Here is a 17,855-nt window from a genome sequence, read left to right on the forward strand (position 1 = left end):
CAGTTAACCTTGAAATCGCCCTCATTCTTCCTATCAAGTTACATTCTTAAAAAAACCCAAAAAACCCCATAAAGTCCACTGACAAGCAGCGCCATGCAGAAGCCTGTCTGGTGACTGTGTTTCTTGCAGATTAGGAGAGAAGGTGAGCTGTCCAAAGTCGGCGCACTTAATAAAATGCACATTCTGAGAAGAGAGGCCCGTGTACGTAGGTGGCTGGTGGCTTACAGAGCTTCAACACACACTGTCTCTGAGCGTCAGACGCTGGTGGGGCTCGGGAGACGTGAGCGCAGAGCACACGAGAGTCGTGATCGGTTCGAGCCTCCTCTGTGAACCGCTGCGTGTACAAATCATCCTGTGCTCTGTGCTGTGGCCTTGGTGTCACTCCTGCAGCTGCTCAGAGAGAGGGCGCCAAACCGTCGTGTACAGGTCCTGTGGAGAATTGAGGCCCCGGCGCAGGGATGCCACAGGGATCCCCGCAAGCTCAAATTAAGTGGAAAGAAAAGTAGGCTTTTTTTCCTGAATACAGAGCAATCAATATATGACATCGAAGGGAAGGAAAATTGCCTTTCCTAGAAAAAGCATATATCTTCCACTTCTTGCTCCCCCTCCACCTGCACATTTTACTCCTTTATCTTGTCCATGGAATTAATAGTATTGAACATTGATGGCTAATTAGTGACAAATGCAGTAAAATCTTTCCACCTTTCAGTCCTGTGTACAAATGCCCAATTGGAACCACTGTTCCATTCACCAAGGATGTATATTAAGCAGTTAAGATGGCCTCAGAAGGTGTTTCCCAGTTGGCCTTGTGAGAGGCAGGCACAAGGGTGCTCCCTCCTGTCCGGCAGGAGCCCTGGCCTCGAGTGGAGCAGCGTCCTCTGCAGACTTGGAGGCAATGTCTGTGCCGGAGTTGGAAGCACAGCCTACAGGTGTCACTGACGTTCAGGGAGGAAAGAGTTTTGAAAGGCAAGTACTGGAGGCCAGGGGGACCGGAGCTGCGGTGGGGGATCCCCCCCTCAGGCCACCTGGAGTCTCCTCTCACCTGGCCCCACCCCTCCTGCTTCCTGACCTGCTCCTCATGTTTCAGCCGCACAGACTCTAGTTACTTCTCATTGTACATTCTCGGAGTCTGGGTTAGGTCAAGAATTTTTCTTTTTCTTTTTCTTTTTTTTATAGTTGCTAGAGAATGCTAACCTAAGAGCTCAGGATTGCCCCTCTAACACTGGAAGTCAATTCACCTTGTTTTCAAAACAGCATTGAGCTGAGTGCACTGCAGTATTACAGATCCCCCGTCCTGGACCAGAATAAGGACATCCGTGGGGAAACGGGGGGAAATCCAAAGAAAGGCTGTAGTTTGGTTAAGAGTATAGCTTTACCGTACTTTCTTAGTTTGGATAAATGCATGATGGTTATGTAAGATGTTAGCATGAAGGAAAGCTAAGTTAAGTCCTGCAGGAACTCTTCAACAAATCTAAAATTATTTCAAAATGAGATATTCTGTAAATGTTTTACACAGCTTTGGCTCAGCTGTTACAGAATGGGGACATCTAGTGACAGGTGTGCCAGAAGTCAAGCCTGTCTCTGTAGCGCACACTAGATTTTCACACAGCATTCTTCGTGTAGACGCGTCACGTCCTCAGAATCAGACAGGCCTAGGTTCAGCCCGCAGCTCTGCTGCTTACCAGCTGAAAAACACAAGAAAGAAAAGAAGTCCCCGAGGAGTGGCTCTCCTCTGCGTGTGAAGGGACGAGGACCCCCCTCAGGGCTGTCCGCAGGGCTTCTGGACGCCAGCAACCCGGGCGGCCGAGGCCAGCGCTCGGAATAGCGCCCAGCCCTCCAGGGTGGCACTTGGAGGAGCAGTCAGGTCTGGGTTCCTGTTTTCTCTTTAAGTTCCTTCTCCGTAAAATTGTACTCCCCTTCCCTCCTTAAGGACAGAAAGGGTCTGGGTCACTCCCGTCCTTCAGAATTGGGCGAAATACTGACCCTGCGCTTGGTCTTCAGGTCTCTGGCCTCAGTGGGCCTGTTCCCTTCCGGCAGCCAAAGACCAGGGCCATGACTCACCTAAGAGATGCCCACGTGGGCATTTCTCTCCTTTCTCTCCCTTTGGGCATCTGTGGGTTTTCTCTCCTTTTAAGAGAATTTCTGCTGTTTGAACCCCAGAAACTAGACTGCACTTCTTTGATTCAGCAGCTGTTTCTTGAATACTTAGTTTTTGCTGGACGCCGTGTAAACATAACGCCAGCCATCGGAGTGCTCACAGTCTGCTTGGTAAATGTCAGTAGGTAATCCACACAATGTGGCTCCTAGGTAGCTAATAGAGAAGTCGGTCAAGAACTCGAGGGTTGTGATGGTGAGGGAGCGGCGCTGGAGGAACTCTGTCGTCCTCCGCGGAGAAGAGCCTCAGCCGAAGGTCCTGCCCTGCGAGCCGCTGGACTGAGGGCGTCTGTCCATGGTACTGGCATTTGTCCACAGCACCTCCTTGCCCAGAGCAGATTCTCCTGGCTCTTGTGGTCTGGAGGTTCTTTTGTTTCCCAGCTTTAAAACATGCAGGACACTTACAATGCGGGAATAAGGGGGGAAAGGGAGACTCTTCGAGGCTGCTATAACCCAGCAGGTAGCCAGCAAGGGGGAAGGGGGCCGATAAAGGAGTGCAGGAACCTCCTCTGTGGGTCCTTTGTCTCTTAATTTGCTAGAAACCATCCTTGTCACAGCCATTGTGTCCTGGAGAAGTGTCACAGGTTCCACTTGCGCAGCGTGCTCACAGCTCCAGGTGCACCTGTCCCTGTAGCACTTGTCTGGCGTTTGACATTTGTCTCGTTTGACTTCTGTCGCGGTCTCTCTCCCTCTGAGTCAGTGCTGGGCCTGGCCTGCCACTGGGCAGCCTTGTGGAGCCTGAGGACAAGGGAGGTGAAAGTGAGGTGACTGAGTTTTGCTACTTTGCAGGAGCAAACGCTGCACCATCTTGGGTCATCTGCCATAGAAGGGCTTGAGGAGAAGGAACCAGAACACTTAGGGCTTCTGTCCTGCAGCGCCACCCCCTGGCCCCCCCCCCCCAGTTCCAACAGGTCCAGAGGGCACAGTGTAGGGGAGCGCCTTCCAAGGGCCCTGTTCTGATTAGCATCACAAAGGAATTGTCCTGTCCTCTTGAGAAGGCCTTCCAAGCCTCCCTCAGCCCCACTTACCTTCTTACCTATGCCTGCAAACTGGGGGTTTTGCTTTTTAGTCTTTCACGTACCACATTCCCTCAGATTTACAATTTCCTCATGATAGTCTTCACCCCAGAACCTGAGTCCTTTCCATTGTGACTGTCTGCAGCTTCCAGGCTGAGCCTAGACATGTGTGTGGTTCTGGGAATAAGCAGAAGGCCTAGAAGGGGAAAGCCATACAGCACAACAGGGAACGTCAGTGCATTAGGCCTGCTTCCTTTAAGCTAACAACAGGTGGAAAGAGTAGATTTGTACAGATGATGTCCTTCAAGCGTTAGGAAGGTTTTCCACATGGGAAAACCCAACCATAAAAAAAATGTACTCCTGGATCTTCTTGTCTCTGTAAATTAGGCTACCGGGTTCTGAATTTATGGACTTGCTAAAACCTACTTGTATTATCTCTAAACAGGTCTTAAGGTGCCGCCAGATGCTCAGAACAGATCTCGCCTCTCCTGCTAATGAACATGCAAACAGTTTCCCCATCTGCCACCTCTGCCTAAAAGGCTCGGAAGGCCTTCCTCCCTGATCACAAAGAACATAATTACTGTCTGTAGAGAAGTCAAGTACAAAGGCCGCCAGCCTCTGCAGGCCACCAAAGATTAACAGCTGCCTCCCTTTCGAGTGGGAGAGGTAATAACAGTTACTCTAGTTGATAATTGAATGGCTTCCCAGGCCGTGTAATTCAGACGGGAGCTGTCATTCTGTGCTGGCCTTTAGCTGAGCTGCGTTGCTGGGATGGAGCTGCCAACCCTGCCTGCCAGTTGTCAGTCTCACAGGGTGGAGGGCACAGCAAGGCGGGGCTGTACGGTGTTCTCCCGGATACACACAGGAAGCCACACGCTTGGCCGCCAGGGGTATTTTTTCCTTGCTCAGATAAGAATAATAAAGCTCTTCATGGAAGCTCCAATTTCACATACCGGGATGCAGAGTATTTGGACAGGGGTAAAGAGGGAAAGGAAAGTCCCCTTTTCTAGGTGAGGTATTTCCACCCGTTGAGCAAACTGCTCGGTTTCCGCAGTGTGCGCACCCCGTGCCTGCCCTCGAGTGTGGCTCTGCACTGCAGAGCAGCAGCGCAGGCAGGTCTGGGAAACTAGGGAGGAGCGACAAGAGCCTAGCGACAAACACAGTTCGATGCAGAGCCTGTGACTTCGGCTGGGCGGGTTGGGAAAGGCTTCGTGGCAGCAGCGGCTTTGACAGGGGTCCTGCAGGACTGAGAGGGAGCATCTGAACGTTGCATGTTCAGGAGGCGGCCGTTTGGATGGAGAGAATAATTACAGTTAAGCATTTTTAGTGGACTTGCTGTTTTCTAGCCACACACAGGGGTGGTGGGGACAAGCGCAAGACAGAGTATTTGAGGATCTTCCAGACTCACGGAGCATAAGACGTCCAGGTGCCAGAGGGAGCATTGCACAGAGAGGGGTGGGCGTTGGCGCAAGGCGCCTGTGGGGGCACCAGGCAGGAAGGGGAAATGCAGGGCTCTCCGCTCCCTGTCTGCCTGATGTTGCGTGAAGGGATGTCCTTTTTTTATGTGCATGTAGGCCGTTGAAAGCCACATGCTTAAGAAGGTGGTTTAACATTCGGATGATTCATCACAGAGCCTGCTTGATTTTCCCTTTCTGCCCCGCGAGGAGACGCAGTCATAAGATGTGGAGCCTGGTCCCCCCACGTCCCCCCGCCAGCCCCACACCACCTTCTTGTACAGAGAGCGGGGCCCAGCGGGCAGGGGTTTCTCCCTGTCCTGCCCATGGCCTGGCCTCTCGAGCTGTACCTCACAGGACGCTGCTGCGCTCTGAGGAATCTCTGCGTTGGTTCATCCTGTCCTCGAGCCCCTCATCCACCGCAGCCTGTGTGCTTGTGGACACCGAGTGCGGACCTGAGCAGGGGCAGGAGGCAGGCAGGAGGCTCCTGCGCTGGGGGAGGGCACAGAGGCGGCCCAAGTCCCCCAAGCCAGGACCCTCCTCGACAGCAGGGGCAGATTTGTGAGTTCTCCGCGTCACAGTTGGTTTTTCTATTTGCATTATTTCCTTGAAAAGTTGCAAATGTTAAAGTCATACTTCAGTTTTCAATAGCACACTAGTAAAAATTTGGCTCTGAATTGGCTTTTATCTGCTGAAATTGCCTTATTTTTTTCCTGCTTAGTGTCTAGGAGAGCCTGTGTCTCCAGTTTTTCGAGAGGTCACACCCCCGTTGTTGGAACTGCATGAAAGCTGTGGGTTTTGTTTGTTCTGTTTGAAGACAGCGATGTACACACTGAGATGGTCTGTTTCCACTCACCCTTCCCTCTGCTGTGCCGAGCTGACCCCGCTTCCATCACAGGAGGGTCCCCGGAGCAGCTGCAAGGCTGCGTGTCCATCCGTGGGCGCACCTGCCTGGGTGGAGGTGTGATGCCGTTGTTTTGAGTTGGGAAGAAGTAAACTCTCCACTTGTGTACAGTCCCATACAAAGTGTTTCTATGTTGTTGCCTCTCAACGCGATGGCTGTCAAACAGGCTCACAGTGAACATGCCCTTCAGCCTTGAAAACCTGAGTCCCATTCTCTGGTCACAAAATCCAGCTCCAGTGAGAAATTCTTGTGCAAGGCACACGCAGTAGTGTGAACGGGGTCTGTCCCGGGGCTGTACTGGAGGAACTGCCGCCTGTGTTGTCACAGCTGAAGTCCTGCAGAAGGGTCTCTGCCCACGTGCTTTCACACAGCAGTCCCCCCGGGCACGGGCGGAGCACCCCCTGAGTGCAGCCCCCTCGGGTGCCAGGGCTGTGCTGGCAAGGCCGACGCAGGCCCTGACCTCGGCGGCTCTGAGTTCAGCAGGGACTGAGGGAGGGAGAGAGGATGCACGAGGAGGTCGCATTCACTTTTTAGTATGGTTATGCATTCATAATATTACTAAGTATTTTATCTCTAATTCCTGTTTCTTTTGAGTATAAGGAGAAGGAAGAGAGGTGTGTATGTGTTCCTGTCATGACTCATAGCCCCTCTGCCGTTGCCCCGGGCCTTGCGCTTCTGTGGTGCCCGAGACCTGGCCCTGCTCACTCTGCTGGTGGGGTGACCGTCACTACCAGAGCAGGTCCAGAAAAGGTTCACACAGACTCTGTGGTCTCATGTAAAATTCTGTGGCAGACCACACCAACCTGGGGTGCCATGCATCCGACCCGTGGCTTCGAGGAGGAGGAGTGGCTGAGGGGGCCAGAGGGAGCTTCCCAGGAGACGGAGACGTGGGGTTTTGACCAGCATTCATCACATCCAGTTGAATGGTGTCCTTAAGATCGCAGCCGTGCTCCCAGCTGGAAAGTATAGTGCAATTTAAAAATAGCCAATAATCATATTATGTTCAATCCCATTGATTACCAGGAAAAGGCAAATGAAAACCTGAATAAGAGGCCAATACACACCCATTCGAATGACTAAAGGTACAAAAAATGCTGGTGAGACCAAGTTTTGAGGTGACTGTGGAAGGACTGAGGGTCTCGCCGCACTGCAGTGCGTGCTGTGCAGCGGTGGGTTCCCGGGCCGCTCTCGCCGGCTCCCAGGCCTGTTCCTACCCTCGGGGTGTCACGTGGGCCCAAGTGCCTGTTCAGAAGTGTTGGCAGCAGCATCGTCCGCAGCGTCAGAGTGGAGACAGCCCCAGTGTCAGTCGGCAGGGGGACACAGGGGTGAGGGGGACAGAGCTGGCAAAGGAGCCTGTGGGGCGAGGAAAACGAGGCGGCGCTGGCGCAGGCAGCCGCGCGGCGGGACGAGGGCCGGTTCGCGGAGCAAGAGCAGACCCTGGGACGGTGCGCAGTGTGAGTCCGTGCTCACAGACGGGGAAGGAAGGCCAAAGGCGTGCGTGCCTTTCGAGGTCCGGGCGGCCGTCGCCCGCAGGAAGGCGGGAGGCGGACGGTGCGGGGGCGGGCACCGCTCGATTTTCGGGGGTGGTTCCAGGGCGTCCTGTGTGCTGCAGTTCACCCAGCTGTGCACGCAGGATTCCTGCCGTTTTCTCCGCGTGTGTTAGACGCTAACACAAAAGTCACTTTCCAGTATGTTGACTTCCCAGCATAAGAAGAAATAATGGTAACAGCATTGTGGTTTTAAATAAATTGCTGAACACATCTGGGTTTTTCAGTGTTTTGATCGCTAGTTTCATTGCCAAGAAACTTTTTTTAATGATAAAATAGATTATTAATTTTTAATCCTGAAAGTGTGAGTTCTTGAGTAGGATTCACAATTAATGTTTACTGGTCTCAGCTACATTTCATTGTGTACAAAGTGAGTAATTGAATGACCGTGGTGTCACACCGCCAAACCCCAGCCGTGTACTGCACAGGGATCAGGGACCCCATCGGCAGGCAGAGCGCCATCTGAGAACATGAGGGGACTGAGGCAAGCGTGTTTGACCCGGCTGTAACTCACGTCTCCTCCCAAGATCACCGCAGTGCTCCCCAGAGACTTCAAGACTTGAGGAATGGGGGTGCTGTTCGAAGAAGTCTAACGTGGTGTGGCAGGAGAGCGGTTGTGTACTGGTCAGCCAGAACCCCCCGGTCAAAGGAGCAGAGTCTGGGTGCTGTAGACAGCAAGACTTCATTTTCTCTCGGGTCTGGAGGCTCGAAGTCCAAGGTGAAGGTGGCCCCAGCCTTGCTCTTTCCTGGAGCCTCTGTTTGGTATGTAAGTGACTGCCTCTGTGCACATGCTTCCCTGCTGTCTCTTCCACGCCCTGTGAGAACACCAGGCCTGTTGGATCAGGACCCACCAAACAGCCTCATTTTAAGTTAATCACCTCTTTGAAGACTTTACCCTCAGATACGTTTACATTCTGAGGGACTGAAGCTTGGGACTTTAACATGAGAGTTTGGGAGAGGGGACACAATTCAGCCCCTAAGAGGTTGCTGTCCTACTTTGTACGGATGGGATGCAGTGACTCTGTGTGTCCTTGAGTGTGGATACAGTGCCCCACTGAACCACGCTCGCCTTCCGCATGCCAGGGGAATGCAGCAGCTTTGGGGAGGTCTCTTCCCACAAGAACTATAAACAATTCAGAAAATGGATGGAGACAGTCGGAGATCAAGGTCTAAAATGGTTTAATATTCTTCCTAAAATAACCGGAGTAGTAAAAAAATAAAAGGTATTGCTAAGAGGTTTGTATTAGATTACCTTATATCACCAAAGGAAAATTCTAGGAGAGGAAATCTTTGTGGAAGTCAGTTTGTCTTGTTAGGTGATAATGAATATTACAAAGTGATCTCGTTTTTCAAAATACTGCTAAAAAGTTCTGTATTAAATGGCTTTCCATCTGCTTGGAGCACCTCGTTCCTTTCCCTCCTCCTTTCCCTGACTACACCTCAGCTTCGGCAGAGGAATCCCTGCTGTTCGCCACCCTCCTCCTGCTGAGAGAGGGCCTTCCCGTTTCCTTCAAGGTGCTCACCACCCCTGGAATCATCTTAGGACTTGGATTAGTGCTGGTCTCACCCATACACTTCAGGCTTCATGGAGGACGTGGTCATGTCTTTTGTGTTCACCACTTTGACCTACAGTTCTTAGTAAATATTTGTAGAACAGTTGGACCAGCAGAATGTACCCCACTACAGCTAAATATTTCACTTGGTTATAATTCTATGCTTGGGAAATTGAGCTAATTTCTGTTTGTATTTTTGTCTAGAATGTAGCTGATCAGATTGCATTTCAAGTTGCCGGTGGACTAACAGCCCTGGAACATGTTCTTCAAGGAGCAGTCCCAGCCACAAATCTGAACACAGTTTCACGAATTCCTCCTAAGTAAGTAGTTTTTTAATCTGTCTTTCACATTTCACTTACGAGTCATTTCTGCCCTGGTCTCCATATGGGAGGCCACAAGAAAACCGTATGTGTGTTCAGGCTTGAAGAGCAAAAGCTTACACTCCCCACCAGGGAGAAAATCAGAGGTGCTCACCCTCACTTACAAAATTCAAACTGAGCCGCAAAAGCCTTATGAAGGAAATCTCTTCGGTCTGCGACCCCTCTCCTCCTAAATCAGGAAGAGTTGATAAACACTGAGGCAGTTCTAAGTGCTTGCAGAAATGAACAGTAGTAAGAGAGAGCTAATTTTTTGTGCTGCGCAAAAAACAGAGGAGCAAGTCCATTAACAAGGGCCTGTGTGTGCAACTTGAGACCCCTCGCAGAGAGGAGGAGCAGTCTCAGCCCAGTAGCTGGGAACGCAGACACTGTGGGGTCTTTAACTGCAGGGTGCTCTTTGTCCTCAGGCCCCTGCACAGCCCTGACCCTGTGGCCCACCCTCCCGTCCTCCAGGCCCCTCCGTCCCCTGGCCACCTGGGGCGTGGACGCAGGCGGCGTGGCCTCAGAAGTCTGGTGTTCTGGAGTGTATCATGTGCAGCTTCTGGATATTGAGAGTTTAAATGAGAAATTTTGATAAAAATTTATTTTATCACTAAGAAAACTTTAAGATGTCTAGTTAGCGCAACAAAAGTAAGTGCTTCATTCGACCATGGGAAACAACAGAAAAACTATTCCAAAAGTATGTCATTTTTTTTCTGGGAGACATTTTGGTAAAACAGAAATGGCACCAGCTCCGGAGTCAGACAGCGCCGGCCTCGCCTCCTCCCGCCCGTTCCCAGCTGGGAGAATTCAGGCGCTGCCTTTGTGCATGGCCGTGTGCCCTCTGTGGTCCATGGTGTCACAGCCACCTGGCGGGCTGCTGCGTGGGTCCGTCGGTTGTAACCTGAGCTGCTCTGCAGGTCTCAGGCAGCCGTTGCTGAAGTAGTCGCCTTTCGGGTTGAAGACAGTGCTGTCTGTGTAACTGAACTTTCTGCCACTTGAACTCATTTTGTTTTCTGCTTTCTGTGTATTTCATAACATTTCTCTGTCCAAGCTGTTCGATAGTGAAATGCGTCTGTTTTTTTTCTTGCTGCACTGACAAAGGAGAGATTAGTGAATGAGGGGTAGGTGTCCCTTAAGTAGGAGACGTTTCTGTGAGGCAGCAAGTGCCCCGTCGGACAGTCTCAGCACATGAGGAGGATTTCCAGCCCACAGAGTGGGTCTCCACATCCGATTGGTACGGTCGGCCCAGGCCACTGGGAACCCCTTGTATGTGTGAGACAGAAAGTTCAGGGAAGACGGCACTGACATGGAAAAAAGAACCGCAGTGTCTCCGTGTTGCCTTAAACACCCTTTTCAGAGCTGACAGCAGGTGCAGAGATGGAGTACGTTTGCCATGGGCACAACTTCCTGTCGGGGACACTGGGGACAGTGGGGACAGTGGGGAGTGGAAACCGCCTGCACCTCATGTGAGCGCCATGTTAGGACCCGCAGTGCACGTGAATAAAGTCGCACTGGGTGAACCCATTGTTAAGGAACAGTTCCTTATTTCTAGGAAGGGTTATTTTAATGTAATTCTAAATACTGATTTTTAGATCAAGGTTTATGAAAAGTGAAGAACTTCCCCCTACACAGTAAAAGTAAAAAACTGTTTTGCAAACTAATCAGCTGTAGTGATTGATAAATACTCTCCTGCAGTTGACTTATTGCAGCATTTTGTTTATGCCTCAAAAGGCTGCACAGGGATGGTTACCGTGACATCTGTGGCTCCACTAACAAGATTAGAGCAAAGAAATTAGTTGTGTCGACTTTAATCTGCTGCTGAACACTGCGAGCCACCTGGGTCTGCTCCTGAGCCAGCATATTTAATGGTGAATTTAAACTTACGTCACCAGATTCCCCTTAAGAACATATATAAAGACGTGCTATTCAGAACTGTCTTGTTATTAGACAAAACAAGAGTTTAACATTGGAGTTTAAAAGTAAATGTTTTAATTTGATGCTCCCCTGCATTTAAAAATATATCGTAATCTTTGAAATGTAACATCTTCTCAGTGGGAGGTTAATTTTGGGAAATGCAGAAAGTCTAATTAGGTTGGTACTTAACATATATATGATTTCCCATCTAAAGCAGAATGTGTCTCTGCGGAATAATTCAACTGCTTATTCTAAATTGTAACAGGTTCACCAATTAAACAAAAACACTTGAAATAATTCATCTAGTTGAAGATTTCTCTGAGGGGTCCTTATAATGAGGGGAATAGTTTAATCTAAAAATTAATTTTGGTGTTATTAAAATGTTGCATGGTAGAATATGGCATGCAGTGTAATAATCACTTGGGATTGTTACATCGAGTGTGACGCGGACTGAAGTGTCGGACGCATGTAACTGACATCCCGCAGGAGAGAGGGTCGGTCAGGCAGTGCCAAGCGCTCCGACACCCGCCCTGCCTGCAGGCCCTGCGTCGGGGGCTGGCGGGCCAGGCGCCGCGGTGACACCAGCGGTCGCAGCACCAGCGGGGCAAGGTGTCCTCCTCGCACATGGCGCACCGTGACCCCCATGTGTCACTGTCCACTGCCAAACTCTGTCACAAGCCTGCCTCTGTGGTCACAAAAGTGTCAGACCTAAATAATCTCTCCCTTGTTAAATTCCTTGCATCATGTTTCTGTCCCCAGATTTCTTGCTGAGAAGACATTTTCTTGTTAACCAAGACTTGTTCATCCATTTGTACTACTTTAACATCTTCTAATTTTATCAAGAAAATAACAGTTTAAAAAGACTCCTATATACAAAAGACCACATGTAGAACTTATTGCAAATACATTTTCCATGTCAAATACTATTTTTCTCCGCTTTTATTCAATATGTTTTACTCTGATCAATATTATAAAATCTTATGTGGTACAACAGACCCATTGAACATTATTGAAATGAGAGTCCACTGGAAAATTTTCTCCCTTGTGACAATAAACAAGTTCATAAACATGAGCAGTAACACTCTGTTTCTGTTCGCAGTCTGTAAGCACTCCGTGCTGTTCTATACTTTGAAATCCATTGGTTCAGTAATACATAGAGGAGTCTTTCTACTTTTTGTAGAGATGACCTAAGACAACTAATACTATCCTTTGTGTTTGCAAATGAGAGCTGATTTTACTTGTTTTAAAATATAAAATCATAAATTTTTCACGTTTTCTAAGCTGGACAGCGTCATTTCTTTACCTGTTTTAGGTGAGGAAGAGAGTATTATGTTTATTCATTCTGCTAGTCTGTGCATTTCTCAGTTGCCCCTGGGGGCCAGGAACAGTTTTAGGTGCTCTGGGTACATCACGGAATAAAAGTTAGTAAATGTGCAAAAGACTCGAATAGAGGCTTCACCGAGGAAGATATACAGATGGTGAATAAGAATATGAAAAGATGTCAACATCACTAGGAAGTACAAATTAAAGCCACACTAAGATACTTCATCATACCTGTTAAAGTTGCTTAAAACGCCAGACTGAAGCAGCCAGGTCCCGTGAGCCTACAGAGCAAGTGGAACTCTCTCGCCCTCCTGGTGGGACTGTAGAGTGGGCCAGGCACCTGGGAAAAGTCTGTAAATGTCTCACAAAGTCACACATACACTTACTATATGGCTCCACAATCTCAGTCCTACATAGTTACGTTCTCTCAAAAACCTGTAAGTGCCTGTTTCTGGCAGCTTTGTTCTTACTTTCCTCAAACTGGAGACAGCCCTAACATTCTTCAGGTGGTGAACAAGCACAGAAGTTACCCATGATATGATATAGGACACGACATGATATGATACAATAATGTAACGTAATCAGATATAAAAGGGATGAACCTCAGCACTGGGCTACGTGAAAGAAGCCATTCTAAAAAAAGCAAGACTGTAGAAATGGAAATTAGATCTATGATTGTCCAGAGCTGGGAACGGAGTGGACTAGAAAGGGGCTGCCCAGGGGAGTCTGGGGAGCCAATGGTTCAATATCCAGCACAGTTGACCTTCCTCTGTGGTAGGCACACAGTTTATCAACATGCAAGAACTCGGGGAATATTGTTCCCACAAGACATTTCTCAGGAATCTCATAGAGAACGAGCTTCAGTCAAGCAAATGACTACAGATACACTAATGTACGGATTGGTGGGGAGCATTAAGTGTATAATTATAGCACAAAAGCTGACGATTAAGAGGGAGGCTCTGGTATAATGTGACTCTCCGTTGAGACTGTAGCTGAAACACAGGCTCAGTGGAGGTGAGGACTGGGTATGGGTTTTGCCAAAATTTTTTTAAGTTTCCAGTAATTGTAATTGGTGATGATAGCATTAATTTCGTTATTCAGAAACTGTTGTGTGTTGTAATGTAGCATAAAGCACATGAGTAATTTTGGAAATTCTAATTCTGTCATTATTGGTGCCCTTAAGGACCAATATTCTTCATATCAAAGAAAAGAGAGAGCGAGTTATAAAGTTTAAAGAAGAGAAATTCCTTACTCCTTCCTGATTTTGAATCTGAAATAACAGGAATTCTTAAGATATTTTATATTTAAGTAAAAGGTGGGGTTCCTACCTCTATGAAGTCTAACGGGTGTGTAAGAAGTAGATTCGTGGAAAATCTGGTTAATCAGTGTGTTAACATATCTGCAGTTGCACAGTCTCGTGTGGTCGGCCCCTTAGACACCCCCATGCACAGCCAGCTCTGCACCGAGGCCTCCACAAAGGATGCGCCAGTCGAGGATGTGGCCTCGAAGTCACTTAGTGTAGTTGTGTAATTAACAGGAGAGCGTTTTCAGCGGTTTCACACGAGTCTCAGTTTCCAGCCTCAGGACTCAGACTGCCTGTTTCCGGCTGGCCTCTCCTGCAGGGCCGGCCTGGACCACGGGCCTGTCCCTGTGGGGGCCGCTCACTCGCGGGGTCCAGTTGGGGCACCAGACTTCTAACTGCAGTTACAGCTCCAGGGTTTGAGAAAAACCTTTTAAATAATATCTAAAGAAGTTGGTTTGGTGCTTTTACAAAGACCAAGCATAATTTCAAAATGATAATGTAAATAAACTGTATACCATTTATTAAATGCTTACTGTAAACCAAAGGGACTTGGTAAATTATAATACGATGGGCCCCGGTGTTTAATGCCCAAGGCAGTTGCTTTAAAGTGTCTGCTCTCTCGACACCTGTGTAAGACAGAGGACTTGGGGGAGAAGTGTTCCCTGGTAAGTCTTAACGACTGCCAACTGCATTATAGTGTAAACTACGTCCTTACTAAGTTAGAGTGTCTGTCACATCCTGTGGGGATGCAGCCACCTGGGCCTTTTCCATTGACCTTTTTTATAACATCTTAGGTACTAGTCTCAGTATCTGAGGAGTACTACGCTTGCATTCCGTTACAGTCATTTCCTGTGTAAATATGTTTCTGTTCTTATTACCAAAATACCCAGTTTTGTGATGTCTTTTCTGGCCTCTGTTTTTCAGAGGAAACACGTTTGGTGAGAAGACATAACTGACCTAAGACTCACTCATGTCATGAGGATTCCTTGGGGCAAAAGCCTTTATCGCGACCGAGTCACAGTGTAGTTTTGACAGAGTGGACAGTAAGATATTAATGTCTCCTGGGAAGATAATTTTAAACTCTGGGGCTTTCTGTTTGATGTTGTAAAAAGTGCTTCCAGTCACTTGAGTCTTAAGTTACAGGCAGGGCCGCTTGGGCAGACCACCCAGGCTGGGTTCAAAGAAATGCTCTTTCTGAGACAGGTGCTCTTCAGATAGAGCTCGCCTTTCAGATAAGTTTTGCTGAGTGGACGAGTTTTTGCTGACCCTGACTTTTTTGCCCCGCTGCCTGTTCTTCTCTCATCAGAAAGTAGTTCCTTTGTGGAAGTTTCCTGGCAGAGTCTGTGAGCACGAGATTACAGAGACGCATGTGGCGTTGCTCCGTGCAAAGCACAGAGGGTGCGAGGACACAACCCCCTGCCGTGTGCTGCTTGCTGTTTCATGAATATGTTTGTTTCTGCCTCATGACATTGCACAGAGGATGCGAGATGCGTTGTAGAGACTGTATTGAATGAAACAGAGACACAGAAATTAAAAATCCAGGCCATAAAAGTATAGGTCAAAACCAAAGGGGAAATAGAATACAGTTGTAACGTTCCACATGTCATTCTGATATAGTGCCCTTATTTCTGAAGCCTTTAGGGACCTACTATTTTATGTATTAATTCGGCTCTAAAGCTGCAAAACATAAACAATGTGGTATTGGCACAGTGCTTGACAAAATTATCAATTATACTAGGAAACCAGGGAGTATATCCTGTATGTGAAAGGTAGCTTTTCAAACCTGTAGAAAAGGTGGATTATTCAGTAATGTCTTTGAGGTGGGAAATAAATTTAGGCTTCTGCCTCACACCAAAATAAATTCTAAATGATTTGATTGTTAATTACAAAAACCATAAAATTACCACACACAGGGATATAATTCAAGAGAAAACAAATACAGATGGCTGGATACAGATGTACAGTTAGCTCATCTCATAATGAAGTTTTTGAACAATAACTTGGAGGAGAAGAATAAAATGCCAAAGAAAAAAATGGTTAGACTTCTTAAAATTGTGTAACTTCCATCCATAAAAAATACCTTAAAAATAATGTAAGCAAAATAATGAAAGGCATTAGGTAAACTGGCAAAAAAATATTAAGAACATGGATTAACCTTCTGTTATATTGATAATGAGAGAATTTTATAAATCATTAAGAAAAAGATGAAAACATCCAATAAAAAATTTTAGAGAACAACAATAATTAACAAAAAGACAAGTATAAATGATAACTTGACTTTGAAAAAAGTAAATCCTTACGTTATACTTTATCCCACCATCAATTTTATATTGTGGATTTAAATGTAAAATCTATTAAAATACTAGAAATTAAAAGAATATATTTATAATCTTGAAGTGGGAAGGTCTCTCTAAATTTGACAGAAAATCAAGATGTGCTAAAGGAAAAGTTTAACAGATTTTATCCAGTAATAGTGAAAACATTATGACAAAAAAATTTAGATACGCAACAAACTTGAAAATGTATTCACAACATGTAATAACCAAAGGTTAGCACATGTATTATCGGTAAAGAGCCTTATAAATCAATAAGTAAGAAAAGACAGGCAACCCTCCCCAGTAGAAAAGTGGGTAAATGTTCACAGTGATAATTCAAGAAACTACAAATACACATGGCCCGTAAGCACATAAAATAGTCTTTATTCATACTAATAATAAAAGAAATGCAGCCTTTAACAATACCATTTTTAGCTGTCAAATTCGTAAAGATTTATTTTAATGAGAATATCTATCGTTGTCAAAATCACAGAGAAACTCTTTTTCCAGGAGTATAAATTGGTTTAAAACATTTTCTTATGGAGGGTAATTTGAATTTGGCAATGTATATCAAAAATCTTTAAAGTATTCATATCCTTTGACCCGTATTATCATCCCTAGACATGTATCCTAAGGAGGGGTGATGTGTTCGGCACAGGAATTTGTGACCTTGGCCTGTGCTGTGGGGCACCCCTGTGCTCCCCAGGCTCAGAAGGTGGCCGCCCCCCATAGTGCATCTGAGCGCCAGTCTCCCCGTGCCTTTCGTGTGGGCTGGAACCTCAGCTTCATGGCCCCTCACACCTACTCCAGACCTTTATTCCAGTGTCTCTCATCTTCAGTGGTGCCAGTCTTCATGAACCTATTAATTATGTGAACAAGGTGCGACTATACAAACAGGTGGTTCCAAGTACAGCAGGGCTCTTTTCACCGTCTCTCCCCCTAGAGCATCGCAGAGCTCGTCTGCCTTGTGTGCCTCGCACAGGGCCTGGAAACCCGTGGTATGTAGATGTTTGCTGAATGTGTGAATACTCACGTGGTGGTTCTTAGACCTGTACTTCTCAGCTCCTCCACATCAAAATTGCTCATAGAGCTTTTGAAATGTGCAGACATTGAGACCTCACCTTCACGCCGCCACCCCCCGCCCAACTAGAATCTCTTAGGGCGGACGAGGACTCAGTCAAACTGTAAGGCCCCATTCTAGAGCACAGTTCTAGACTTGAAGGTGCATCAGAATTACCTGCAGAATATTGTTACAACATAAATTGCTAGACTCCACCCCGCAGCTTTTATTCAGCAGGTCTGGGTTGGAGCCTGAGAATTTGCTTTTCTAAAAAGTTCCCAAGTGATACTGATGCTGTGGATCCATGGAGCAACTTTAAAAATTATCATTCTAGGGGATTGGTTGGAAGGTACCAAAATCAGAGTATTGTTACACGGGACTTAGGCAGCGGATGTGACCAGGCCTGCTTCTTGGCAGTGTGGCTTTTCATTGTAGTTTTGAGAGCACCCAGAAGAGTGCCCACTCAATGTGTGGTTCCCAACGTTTTTTAAAACAGTAGCATATGTATTTTTTAAATCCTTAAAAACATTCCTTGGATCAACTTGAACTTGGGCTGTCGCCCTCCATGGGGCCCACGGGGCCCACGTCCCTGCAGCCTCCAAGCTGCCGCGGGGCGCACCACGGGGTCCCTGCAGTCCCTGTCCCCCAGGGACAGCGCTCCCCCTCCTGGGGGCTCCCTTCTCCTGTCACCCGCTTTGTCCTGGGTCAGGAGGTCTGGCATCGGGAGCGTTGACAGACCCTTTTTCTGGGTATTATTCAAAGACTTAGACCCCCAGGTTCCTGGGTATTATAATCTTTGATTATTAAGACAGTGTTCCACTGTCTGCTGCTGCAATTAAGAAATTAATGAGAGATGAGTATTAGGTACTAAGGAACATGGGGCTTTGGATAGAAGTTGCAGCCCTTTACATCTAGTGACGAACCTTGCACCTAATGTTTGGGTTGGTGGTTTA

The 17,855-nt window shown here is 47.4% G+C and overlaps 1 protein-coding gene across 2 annotated transcripts in view; it reads left to right on the plus strand.

Moving 5' to 3' along the window:
- The window catches only part of SCAPER (S-phase cyclin A associated protein in the ER), a 147,402-nt gene that overhangs the window by 78,739 nt on the left and 50,808 nt on the right, over nucleotides 1-17,855 (plus strand). For both annotated transcript variants that reach the window (XM_054588695.1, XM_054588704.1), the window contains exon 24: nucleotides 8,833-8,948. In XM_054588695.1, coding sequence (XP_054444670.1) covers nucleotides 8,833-8,948 — 116 coding nt within the window. The remainder of the gene's footprint in view (nucleotides 1-8,832; nucleotides 8,949-17,855) is intronic.

The sequence above is a fragment of the Pteronotus mesoamericanus genome, unplaced genomic scaffold (genome assembly GCF_021234165.1).
Source record: "Pteronotus mesoamericanus isolate MK-2021 breed Mesoamerican mustached bat unplaced genomic scaffold, CSHL_Meso_final contig_1242, whole genome shotgun sequence".
In the NCBI taxonomy this organism is placed as follows: domain Eukaryota; kingdom Metazoa; phylum Chordata; class Mammalia; order Chiroptera; family Mormoopidae; genus Pteronotus; species Pteronotus mesoamericanus.